The 13,513-nt window shown below is 29.4% G+C and overlaps 1 protein-coding gene across 1 annotated transcript; it reads left to right on the top strand.

Moving 5' to 3' along the window:
• The first annotated feature begins 10,501 nt into the window (after window positions 1-10,501).
• Window positions 10,502-11,236, top strand: LOC136085529 (zinc finger MYM-type protein 1-like). The gene has a single exon (XM_065806842.1). The coding sequence runs from the start codon at window positions 10,502-10,504 to the stop codon at window positions 11,234-11,236; it is 735 nt and encodes a 244-aa protein (XP_065662914.1).
• The last annotated feature ends 2,277 nt before the right edge of the window (window positions 11,237-13,513 follow it).

Genomic DNA, 13,513 nt, shown 5'->3' with positions numbered 1-13,513 from the left:
ACCACAAAATATTCCTAAACCCGAATGATCTTTTTTAATCTCGCTCATGGCAACAACATCTATAATTAATTTCAAATGGTGACATTCCTGGACCTTGCTTTTCAATATCTTTGCTAGAATAAAAAGACTGCTTCCAATTGCACAAAGATGTTGTCAAATAAATGTTTAAAAACACTGCCATCCTTTCTTTTTTAATAAATCAGTTGAGATTTGAATTGAATTATTATGGCATTGAGGACAATGTCTAATCAAAGTAACAATTAATTTTAAAACGTGTGTGTCAATATTTATAAAACATGAAGACAATTCATTTGAATTATTAATTTTAGCATTATTATTTTTACTGCTATGTAACTTTTTTGAAGATGATGAAATCATTTTTTTCTTAATAAAAAAATATGTAAACATAATAATTGTTCTTAAAAATCATGGCTTATTCATAAAATAAATATGAAACAGTTACTGGAACTAGTGTCAAATACTATGAGTAAATGGCACAACACTCTAAAACACCTAATTTTTAATATAAACAGCCCGTTGCTAAGGCCGTTGCTAAGAAAAAAATTTAACTTTACTGCAAAACCTGCTATTTTAGAGCATCTTAAATTTATTTGCTATAATGATCGATACATATTTGGAATGGAAAACTTTTGGATTTCAAAAATATGCAATTTTTGAAAATTCTATCTTTTTGATTTTTTTAGTATAGGACCACGTTAACTCTTTATATATTATTCGTTCAAAACCCGGTCGGAAATCGGCTAGCGAATAGCTTGTTATAGTTGTAACGATAAAGACAGCAATTTGGCCACGAGGATTGCTAGCTTTTTTAAGTTAGCAAAAAGATATCAATGTTTGTAAAGATAAAGACAGCGATTTGGGCACAAGGACAGCTAGCTTAATAAGCTAAAGATCTACTGGCTATGGTAGCTAGCGTCATATCTTAATAAAAGTGCTGTCTAAAAAATTTTGATATGTAGCTATCAAGCAACTATAGATTTGTAGATATTTTGTAGCTAGCTACAAAGCTGCGATATATTGCTAGCGACACTTTAAACATTGCTATAAAATCGCAATGTTTAAAGTTCAATTATTCTCATAATTATAATAGACTCAAAACTAAAAATCGAATTTTTAAAGATGTTGAAGGCTTGAAAATTGCTATAAAGCTAGCAATTTTCAAAAAAAAGTACTTAAAAACGGTTGCTATTTGCGTTGCTAGGGGAACTAAGATAACAAACAATTAAATAAAATTTCTACCAATTTCAGTATCTATTTGGAAGAAATTAATATCACCAACAGTTCCTACGATAAATTTGAATTAAGTTAAGTGTATTTAAAAAAAAGTAAACTTTTTTAACAGTTTACACTTTTTAATGAGGTTGTGCCCCCTTAATAGTGGTTTTCTGTTTTCTGGCTTTTACCACTTTTTTCTCGGTAACTTCGGAAATCACACGTTTCTGCGTTTCTGAAGCATTAAGGATTACTGATAAAAACAAAAATGATCCTGATCTTCAATTTAAGTAAAACGCAAACCAGATTTAATTAAGTAGCGAATTTTGTTTATTTCGAAAGGTTTAAATAGTAAATACTGAAATAAACTTAAACAATAGAATGAAAAATTAAAATAGTTAAACAATTGTGTTATGTTTTTACATAACTCTTTAAATATTATTTTGTCATTAGCACGGAATATATACCATTGCTCCGGCTACCTTTTATTTCTTCAAATAATATTTTAATACCACAGTATTAAAGGACCGTTCCTCATTTAGGTAAATATTTGTTCTTCTGAGTTTATTTGCGTTTTTCAACATTTTGAACTTATTATTATAATTTTATAATAATAAGTTCAAAATATAACTTAATAATTTTATGATTTTTTTTTCTCGGTTTGTTTGGTTTTTATGGGCTCATTTATATCTTCTTTTATATTAAGATTGTTTTTAAAGATTTTTTATAATTTTAACTTGGTTAGTTCCCAGTTTTCCGATTAATTTAATTGGCCATCAAGTCTAAAACTATTTCTTTCCTTCTTTTCCTCCAATTGTCTTATATTTTTTTATGTCTGATTGGTTTATTTATTTATTTTGTTTTCTTTAGTTTATTATTTTAGTTCAAAATTATTTTTTACTTGGTAGTCCTGACTAAAAGAGTTTTCTCTCAAAAAACTCAACACTCGCGACATTATATTTACAGGTTTTGCAATAGCATTCGACAAATTTCCACACCTTCGTCTACTGTGCAAGCTGAAATCGTACGGGGTGACTGACACCTTGCATGAATGTTCACCATATCTAGCTCAAAATATAGTCCAAGTAAAACAAGTTCAACATTGAATCACGAAGCACATTTCTATCATAATGCACTTACCCTACACTCAGCGACTAATTAGATTAAACTTGACAAAGCTAACAACGACGACGACGACGACGACGGCAAACCAAACGATGAGCAAGAGAAGTTCTTATTGAACAATACAAAGTCAACACAAAATTTAACATAATTAAGTTTGCGGTCCCTTCGTGTCAACCAAACTCAACGTCTTTAAAGTACGGGTTTTTTTTTGCACGCTGACACACCAAACAACTTAAAGCACAACTTGTTAAAAAACTACGCGGAAAGAAAAAACTTCTTCATTAACCGTGTGGTCAAACCATGGAACATTTTAACTCAAAACGTGGTGAATTCAAGAAATCTAAATATATTTAAACATTAACTATCTTTACTATAAGACCTTAACTGTAATTTGAAAGCTAAAGAATGTATTTTTATCATAGAGCGCCCTGGCTTGTCGCTCTACATTAATAACTTTTAAATTTCTATTGATTGTGAATAAATTATAATAAATTTTTTTTTTTCAATTTTTAGAAAAATTAATTTTTTTAGTACCAAAAACAAAATGTTTTGTAAATTTAGGTATGTATGAAACTTTATAAATTTAGTTTCTGTCAACGACTTAAAAATATTATTTAAAGAATGTTTATTTGGAAGAATTATTTTTTAACTTTTTATCAGAAATATCATAAACTATAATTACTAAACAATTAGTTATAACTATAATCATCAACTATAATCTATAAGCTATATCGTTAAATTGCTTTTTTCCATTAATATCAATAGAAATGTAATAACATATGTTAATTGACGTCAGAGGCGATTCTACGAATAAAATGAGGAGGAATCCTTTAAAAGGACCGACAGGCATCTTTAAAAATAAAATCCTCAAAACTAAAATTTACTCAACTGAATTGTGTCAAATACCCGACTAGCCAACTAAATTCGTAAAAAAACTTGAAAATCGCCTTCTTTGAGAGGTGGAACCCCCTCTCTCACACATACTTACCCCTCCCCCTCCCCCCCTCCCCCCGCTTTCCTCGTAAAATCGCCTCTGGTTGACGTTGCTAAACAGGCGGTAACGTTTGGATTAAATTATTTTAAATAATAGTTTTTATAATAACAAAGTATATATTCGCAAGAAAATTCAAAATGTTTATTATTCAAGAGCAAAAATATGCAATCCAAAAAGATAATTCTTTTTTTTTTATATTTATTTTTAAATATTATAAATAGATTCTAAAGACATGTTTAAAAGAATTTGTAATTCAAGCTAGATTTATACTTTAAAATGTATTTAATTTAAGCAGCGATTATTTCAAAATTAAAATCTCCATGAACACTAAAACTTTATTAGAGAAACAGCAGAGCAAATATTTATTAAAATCAGGGGGAGGGAAGCTAATCAATTTTTATCAAGAAAAATTTATAAGTATCAGCATAAAAATAACTCTATTAAAATAAGCTTTTAATTTGAAGGTACAAAAACACGGTTTTTTATCTAAACGATCTACCTGAACAAAGCTTCTTGAGTCATCAAATGATCGGAATAAAGCTCTAGAAAACCATTTAATTACCGACGTGGTGTACAATGGTTTCTAAAAAGCATTTTATTCTGTACCTAATCTAAAACTCATCAGAAAACGTGCAATCTATGGTATAAGAAAAAACATCATTAATTAGATTTTTTAGAATTTAACATTTGCTAGCAATAAGTGTTTTACACTTTGAATAGCAACTGCTTTATTTTGTTATCTCCATATTTAATATTTAAGTGTTTGAAAAGTCGTGGTCCATGTGTTCTTTCAAAATTTTTCACTACCTACATAAGAACCATTTTAGAATATTGCTCTCTGATCTGGCTACTGCACTGCACTGAATTAATAAATGTAGTCTAAAAATTTCATTGAAAATTCAATAAGTTAACTAGTTTTTTAGCTTTACTAAGAAACTAGCTGACTTCAATAAATTTTCATATTTTAGCAGTATTATAATACTTGATTTGGAACTACTCGAAATTCATTGTTTAAAGCAAGACTTGATTTCATATTACAAAATTCTGAACAATTAAGTTTATCTTCATATATCAAATTTATTTTTAACAACAATTACATTGATACTCGAGGTCATAAACTTAAGTTCCGCAAATTAAAGTGTCAACTTGATATTTGTAAATATTCTTATTCTCTCAGAGTTGTTAATATTTGGAATAATTTGCCGTCTAATTTTGTAAATGCCAAAAATATCAATAGATTTAAAATAAAAATTCCATCAGTTTTGAAAAATACTCCTGCTAATTGCATCTCAGTTTTTCGTTTTTGTCATAGTGGTACTTTTGTTATTTCTTATTTTTGTGAGTTTTCTTTTATCTCCTTTAGAACAAGTATTACTAATCTAATAAACTCAAATCAAATCAAATTAGGTATTAAAAAACCTGTAAATTATTTAGGCAGGTTTTTTTATACAAAATAATTACTATTTTTGCAACTTTTATAAAATTTTGTTTTTTGTTTTGTCTTTTGAAAAATTTTTTTTCGGATAATAATAGAGACCCGTTAAATATTCGAGGGTAAGTTGGAAAAAAATTTTTTATTCAAAAGTTGTTTAAATCAAGTTTTATTTTATTATATAGAACAAACCTAGGGTGTAGCAGGAGAAATTTTCATAAAATTATAATTAATTAAAGAAAAATATTGGTTGCTACCTTTTAATTTTAAAATTTTAATGTTAAACTTTTTAAATATGTTTTTAAGTTTTATTCTTTGCGTAAATGCAGTCGCATATTTAGCTACTGATTCAACTTTAACATCTTCCTGAAATTGACTTATATACTCTTGCGCAAATTGACTTTATATATTTTACGCAAGGAAGTCTCAACTCGTACTATAGTCAACAAAAATGCATTTGTGGACTTTAGTGTTTACATATAGGGTATCTGATCCTAATTTTAAGATTATGAATTAAACAGTTATTTTAGGCAAGCTAAACTAAAAATGCCTAAAAATTAAAAATATCTCTTCACCCACTAGACTGGCAACTAGAAAAAATTATAACATAGATATTACCTGATATGCACCGTAAAAGACGTTTTTTTATAAATATTTTTATCAGCAAACTTGAACAAGCTTTAACATTTGCTGAAACATCCGCTGTAACATCCACAGTAACATCCGCTATAATACGCGCTGTAATATCTACGCTACTAACTTGACAAAATTGTTTAAACAATAATTATTATTATTATATTGATTGCAAACATAGTTAATTAAAAAAATTATTGTTTTCTCTAAATATTTTATTAAAAATATTTTTTTAAACCAAGATATTCCAAAAATCAGAATTCCTACTTTTGCTACACTCATGCTTGTTTACTTTTAGTCTGTGAGATCGCCTAATAAAAATTATTTACAACCTAAATTACAAAAAAAGTGGCTAAAAATTAGTACCTGACCATTTTTGAGTGTGCTGAATTCAAAAATTTAGAGAAAATAATGAAATTTGATGATTATTTTTTGATTTAAAATGGTCAGCCAAATTTTTTGTTCTGTTACTATGAGTTGCGCTTTCATTAACTCCCAGAGTTGCCCAAGTGTCACGGATTAAATTTTTTTCTCCCGATGAAGCAGGTGATCCTAGGCTATCTTTATAAAAAAGATGGTTTCGATTTCTTGAAAAATAATTTAGATATGTTATTTTTAAGCTTATATAAAAAATTCTTTATTTGGACTCTCTATCGAAGATTTCTTATTTGTAAATAAACTAAGTTTTTGTGGAAGATGCTGACTGAAAATTGGTACCTGATCATTTTTGTAGTTGCTGAAAAAAAAGTAGAAAAGTAAATGGCCTAATTCAAAATTTTTGATAACTGTTTCTTATTTCAAAATGGTCAAAAATTACTTTACCATAAAACGAGGTAACGTTTTCTCCAATACCTGGAGTTTCTTGACTCTTATGGATTTAGTTGTGATGTGTAAAAACAGTTTTTTGAGGTTGGTTTGATACATAAATAAAGTTTTGTGAAGTGATATGTCAAGTAAAAATATAGTTTTGCGACATCTGCTGTGATGTATAAATACAGTTTTTTTTTTGTATAAACATAAAAACTATTTTAATTTTAGATTAAACAATTATTGAATCTTATTTGGTAACTCAGTTTCTTAATAATGGCAAACAGTCAACAGAGCTCCATTGGAATCAAGCTAGAAAGTGAATGTCATCTTGCAACATATACATCTTTGCTTGGAATTGAATCTTTTGAAGGTATCCCTGAATATGAAAGAGAAATATTAATGTGGAGGACTGGGCTATCAATAATCAATGTCAAATCGACAACTTGTCCCCATCATAAACATGTTTATTTGAAGCAATATGCAACTAAAAAAAAACTTAACACGGTACTGCAATCCATTTAATACTCATAACAAAGTTATAAAAAGTATTTAAAATAATTTTTGTGAAAGTGTTGTGAGCTACAATAATAAAACTCTTGGCCAATTTCTATTTCAGCTAACTTTAGTTCTTTTAACTTTACTTTTAGCTGACTTCTGAAAGTGCACTATTAAATGCCATACAAGTTTAAACTTTAAATGGTTTTCTTAACATTTTATATATATTAAAAGAGTTCTTCCTTTTTTAGGCAGTCTTCGTGAAATCAACTTGGATCCAGCAAAGTACCTATGCAGTAAAGGCAAATTTGTAGTACCAGGTGAAAAGCTTTGTCCGAAATGCAGACATAAATTAGCGTAAAGTGAAGAATCAGAAGAAAATAAGTTGGAGATAAAATTACCTGAAAACAATATGGAAAGAGAAGTTATACTGGCTCCAGCAAGATCATTGCTCAACAGTATTTTGTGTGAACTTGAAATGTCTCCTCTAAAATTTACCCAAATCCTCTAACAAGCCTTCACTTGGAAAGAAAAAAATAAGGAAAATTGAAGAAGCAGTTATTAAGAAACTTGCAACTGCTCTGGATGTCACTGAAAATGATTTAGTTGCACCAAACAACAATGAAGTTTTAAAATAAATTCAAAACAAAGCTGTCGATCTAGACTTTCTTGTTGAATGCATGAAAGAAAAACTTAAAGTTTCTAACAGAAAGCAGCAACTTCAAATTTTGACATTAACCCCAAAATCTTGGTCTATTAGAAAAGCAGCAAAAGAGTTTTCATTTTCCAAACACAAATTTTAGAATGCTAAGTTTTTACGCGACCAAAAAGGTATCATAGCATACATTGATGTGGTTGAACGGCATCGAATCAGCAAAGATGTTATAGAACTTGTAAGGCTTTTTTACTGTGACGATGAGTATTCAAGGCAAATGCCAGGAAAAAAAGACTGTATAAGTGTTGGGAAAAAAAGATGCATGTCCAAAAAATTGATTTTGTGTAACTTAAAGGAGCTCTATGCGGCATTAAGGATAAAGTACCCAGACCATAAATTGGATTTTCTGAATTTTGCAATCTTTGTCTAAATGGTGCATTCTTGCTGGTCCAAAAAGTACACATTCTGTTTGTGTGTGTACAATACACCAAAATGTTAAATTAATGTTGAGTGCTGTAGGCCTTGAAACATCTTACCATGAAATCATCGAAGAGATTGTTTGCAGCCGAAAATCGAACGAGTGCATGATTTACCAATGAAATTATTGTCCTGGCATTCAAACTGCCCAAAATTATTTCCAGCAATATCTCATACAAAATGATGATCCAAAAGAGCAATATGACAGTGATGAAAATGAAGAGTCAGTGGATTTCAAACAGTGGACAACGACACATTTACAAAAATTCATTATTTTTTGGATGGCTGTACAGGGCAGTATAAAAACTGCAAACATTTCTGTGCTTAAGATTTTTCTGTTCATTGCATTTGGAATTTCTTTGCAACAAGCCATAGCAAATCTCCAGGCGATGGAATAGGTAGCATTGTTAAAAGGCTTGTTGCAACTTCTAGCTTGCAGAGTCCAACCACAGATTAATACTGCCTTCTCAAGCAATGTTCGAATACTGTCAAAAGTCAATCAGTGGGATTATATTTGTGCACGTCACTGCTAAAGAAATGGAGCTAGTTAAAACAAACTTACTGATAGACTTTTAATAGCAACCACTATTCCTTGGACAAGAAGTTTCCATCAATTTATACCTTCTTCTCATTCAATTATAAAAATGAAAAGGGTATCAGATGATAATGGTTTTGCTCTATTATTTGACTTTTTTTATTAAACAAAAATATGAAACTATTAAAATTGACTATGTTATGATGTCATTATACCTATTTTGAAAATACGACAAATTTTACTGGCTTGGTATGGTTGCTGAAGTTGATAAAAAGAATGATGATTTTATGGTAAAGTTTAAAGCATCCACATTATCCAAGTCTGTTGTACTACTGGCTAAAGCGGGATGCTAATTGCTGGGTACCAAGAATGAATGTCATTTGTCTCTTGTTAAAACACCGTTAAAATCTTCTAGGAGTCAGTACTACATCTCAAAAGAAGATGAAACTCTATTTAAACAGCTTTTATCTTGTCAGTGAAAGTTTATTATCATTTTACTTTCATTATTTCAATGATATCAACTTCAATTTTAGTATTTTTGGATTATTCCTTTTTGTTTCTTTTTTTGAGCTTTTTTCAATAAAGCAGGTTTTTTTAACACAACATGAGCATGCAACCTAAAATTTGAGCATGCAACCAATATTTTGACACAATACATAATTATTAGACATTACAGTGGTGGATCAAAGGGATGAGGGGGGAGGGGCTAGGGGGGCAAGGGGCTATAGCTCCGGACCCCACAATTTTAGGAGCCCCGATTCAAAGTAAATAATTTTTTATTAACTCTGAAAATTAAATCTTTTGTTAACTTAAAAGAGCCAAAGTTAAATTTACTAAATTGTCTGAAAAAAAAAAGCACAAAGATAAAATAACTGTCAACAAAAACGCTGCATTATATATTTTTTCCGGTCTTTGACAACGATGGAGCGCAACTACTTCTACAGAAAAAAATTACTAGATTAATAGCAGCGCCTTATAACAATAATTGAATGTAACATTTGTAAAAATTGCTACAAAAACAATTCCCTTTATTAATGACTTGAATAATTATATTGTAATTAAAATTATTAATGACTTGAATAATTATATTGTAATTAAAATTATTAATGACTTGAATAATTATATTGTTATTGAAAATGCATTAACGATTGCAATTATACAATTCTTTTGTACTTCCGCACAAAAGAGTTCTTGTGTGAATGCATTTAATAGCTAAGGCGCTAAATTCGTAAAAGAGAGAAAAAGAACAGTTTAAAACTTTTCAGGTTATACAGTTATAATTAAAATGCTAAGAAAATATGAAAGTGGAGCTTGTAAAAGAAGATTGAAGAAAGAGAGAGAGGAAATGGTAGCTAAACTTCCGAAAATGACAAATTTTTTTTCATCAAACCAAACTATTATGCAATTTCCACAAACTGTAAATAATAATAAAAACAATGAAAGAATGATGAAAACAATAACACGGAAAATGAGGTAGCCTGCCAAATGAACTTCAAGAAGTATAAAGTGTTGAATCTACAATGCATAATAATGAGCTTGACACAGGTACCCCAATTTTTACTATCTTTAATGACACCTCTATCATCTGCTAAACAAACAATTTACTTTTTAGGCAGTTGATATTTTTATTCTATAAATTGTCACTTATTATTTTTTTATTAGGCTTATTTATCATGATTTTTTTTCCTAAATACCATTCTACGTGAAGACCCTGCTTTATGGCCATTACAATTAAAGGAAAATTAATGTATGAAGTATTTAAACAAGGAGTATGCTTTTTTTCAAAATAAAGACTCTAATTTCGAATCTTCGAAGCGGATGTTCAAAAACCAGAACAGATATTATTCGGTTAAATATTTTCAAAAAGTGATGAATAATGGCGAAAAGTGTGACCGAAAATGGTTAATGTTTTCTCAATCCACTAGATGTGTATTTTGTTATGTTTGCAAGTTGTTTTCAACCGATTACGACAACGTATTTGTCAAAAGTGGCTTTTACAATTGGAAAAAAGCTAAACAAACTATTTTCGGCCACGAAAACAGCAAGGAGCATATTCAATGTATGATTAAGTGGATAGAACTCATAAAATAAAATACTCATGTCGATGAATAAATGGTAAGCCAGATTAAAAGGGAATTTAATTATTGGTCTGCAATCTTAAATAGAATAGTTGCGGTTATTCGTTTTTTACCCGGAAGAGGTTTAGCATTTCGATGCCATAATGAAGTTATAGGATCGTCAAATAACGGGAATTACTTAGGCATGTTAGAACTGTTGACTCAATCTGATCCAGTTTTAAAGCAACACATTGACACTTTTGCAAATAAAGGCATAGGTAATGTAAATTATTTGTCTAAAACTATTTGTGAAGAGCTAATTGATACTATGTCTCAAAAGGTTTTAACGCACATTACTACCGAAATGCTGGGGAAAGCAAAATACTGGGGAATTATCGTAGATTCGACTCCTGATATTTCTCATGTGGATCAACTTTCTGTGATATGTCGTTATTATCTAAATGGCCACGTGTATGAACTATTTTTTTGTTTTCTACAAATTAAAAGCCATGACGATAAATCTTTGATTACTGACATTTTAGATCTACTGGAAAGATATGATATTGATATAACCAATTGTAGAAGACAGGCATACGATAATGCAAGCAATATTTCTGGTAAATATTCTGGATTACAGGCACGTTTAAAAGAGCGGAGTGAATTAGCTTTTTATATCCCCTGCGCTGGACATTCTTTAAATTTAGTAGGGCAGTGCAGTGTCAGTGAGTGCATTAATTCTATTAACTATTTTGGCGTTCTCCAGTGTTTGTATTCATTTTTTGTAGCTTAGATTTGCATACAGCAAGCAGTGTGTTACTTTCACCAATTGACTTTGTAAAAAACTTACGAAACGACTTTACGAGATTTGAGAATGAATCAAAAAAACTTAGCTCGTTTATTGAAAAAGACTATTCTGATAAGAACAAAAGAAAGGTAATTAAAAATTGAGCAACGGAGAAAACCAAGTTAATTCTTTAAGCGTATCCGACAAGTTTCGAGTGAATACATTTTTTGTCATTATTGACAAACTTGTGACACAATTGACTATAAGAAGTGATGGTTACAACCACGTAAATAAGATATTTGGATTTCTATCGAAGCTGTTAATTATTGTACCATGGAATTTCAAATTAGCGCGAAAAAAATTGTAGAAGTGTACTCAAATGATTTAGAAGATAGTTTCATATTTGAAATATAACAATTTGTAACATTATTAAAGTTGCAGCCTCCGGGGTTTTTTTCGCAAAAAAAAAGATAAATCTGAGACTGAAAACACATTGATTCCTCTGCATGTTTTAAATTGGATTGTTGAAACCGATATTATTGATGTATTTCGAACTGTTTATATAGCATATCGCTTGTTTCTAACTATTCCCATAACAAATTGCGAGGCTGAGAGATCATTCTCTACTCTTAAAAGAGTTAAGAACATGCACCGATCAACAATGGTCCATAGTCGTTTAAGTAATATAGCAAGATTAACTATTGAGTCAAAATTAGTGGAAACTTTGGATTTCAGCGATGTGATTGAGGGGTTTGCGGGGAAGAAAAGCAGAAAAAAATTACTCAACTTAATTCAATAAAATAAATATAAAAGTTGTATATAAATAAATATCAGTGATAGCGTTTTCAAGAAAATCTTTGTTTTACTCATTTTTGTCGTTGTTAGTGGAACGGGGCCTCCTACTTTTAAATAGCTCCGGGCCCCGAAAAGTCTTAATCCGCCACTGAGACATTAAGAAATAATGCTAAGTTAAATTATTATAACTAATAAACCCAGCGGGCATTTTTTTTTAAAAGTTATGTTCTAAATGTATTTTAAATGTCTTTTAAACGTCTTCTAAAATATTCTTAACTAAAGAACATTTAAAAGACGTTTAAAAAACGTTCAAAAGATATTTTGAACGTAACTTTAAATAAAAAATGCCCGTAGGGAATAATGAAATTATATTTTCAAAGTGATGTATTGCAAATTATATTTCCATGTATACTTTTAAAAATATTTATAATAAATATGCAAGTTATGCAAAACAATATAATTTTTTAATTTTCTTTCAGAGGCCTAAACTTTTCTAAGACATCTTATTTCACATTTAGAGTAAGGAAACTCCAGAAACTAGTGAAATGTAAACCGTGGTCACGAAACAAAAAATTTGACTCTTGATATCTAAACATTACAAAATTATTCTAAAATATTAAGAATTGGGTTATTTTCTCTTCATCTTTGTATTCAACACCTTAAAAAATTGTCAGGTACCATTTTTCAGTCATATTCTTTCTCTAGAACTTAAATTATTCGCACAAAAAGTATCGCTATAAATTTTATAAAAAAAAATGAAGGCCAAAAAAAGGATTTTTTTTGAGTAAACTTCAAAATGACATATCTTTATTATGCTTTAAGAAACCAAAACCATCTTTTTTATATAGATATCCTAAGATCTAATACTTTATTTGAAAATTAAACTGAATCCATAAGACTTGGGCAACTCTGAGAGTTAATGAAAGCGCAACCCAGGGTAACAGAACAAAAAATTTGACTGACCATTTTAATTTGACAATCAAAGAATTTAAATTTAAATATTTTCTCAATATTTTTGACCCTCAAAAATGGTCAGGCACCAATTTTTAGCCACATTCTTCCACTAGATCCTAAATTATTTATAAAAAGTAATAGTACAAAATCCATAATGGCGGATTTGGTAAAAAAGGAACATTTTAGGCTGAATTTCAAAACGTCATAACTTTTGAACCTTTTGGATTTGGGAGCTCAAACTTTGCATTTTTTCATGTTTCATTAATACGTACCACTGGTTAAAATTTAACAAAAATCCAAGGGTAACTGAAATGACTCTCCCACTTTTACATGGAATTACCCGAGTTAAAGTTGTTATCAAAGTGGAAATCCACATTTATTTTAATTACTTCATGATGGTTTAAAAGTTGTTAAAAACTTGTCCAGTGAACTTTATCAGAGTAAGATTATTCTGTTAAAAGTTGACTGGATAAATTTTAAAAACTTTTAAATTACCATGAAGTAATCGTTTTTTGAACTCCTCGATACTATTGA

Source organism: Hydra vulgaris, chromosome 09 (assembly GCF_038396675.1).
Source record: "Hydra vulgaris chromosome 09, alternate assembly HydraT2T_AEP".
NCBI lineage: Eukaryota > Metazoa > Cnidaria > Hydrozoa > Anthoathecata > Hydridae > Hydra > Hydra vulgaris.
This window is presented reverse-complemented; position numbering and strand designations above follow the sequence as displayed.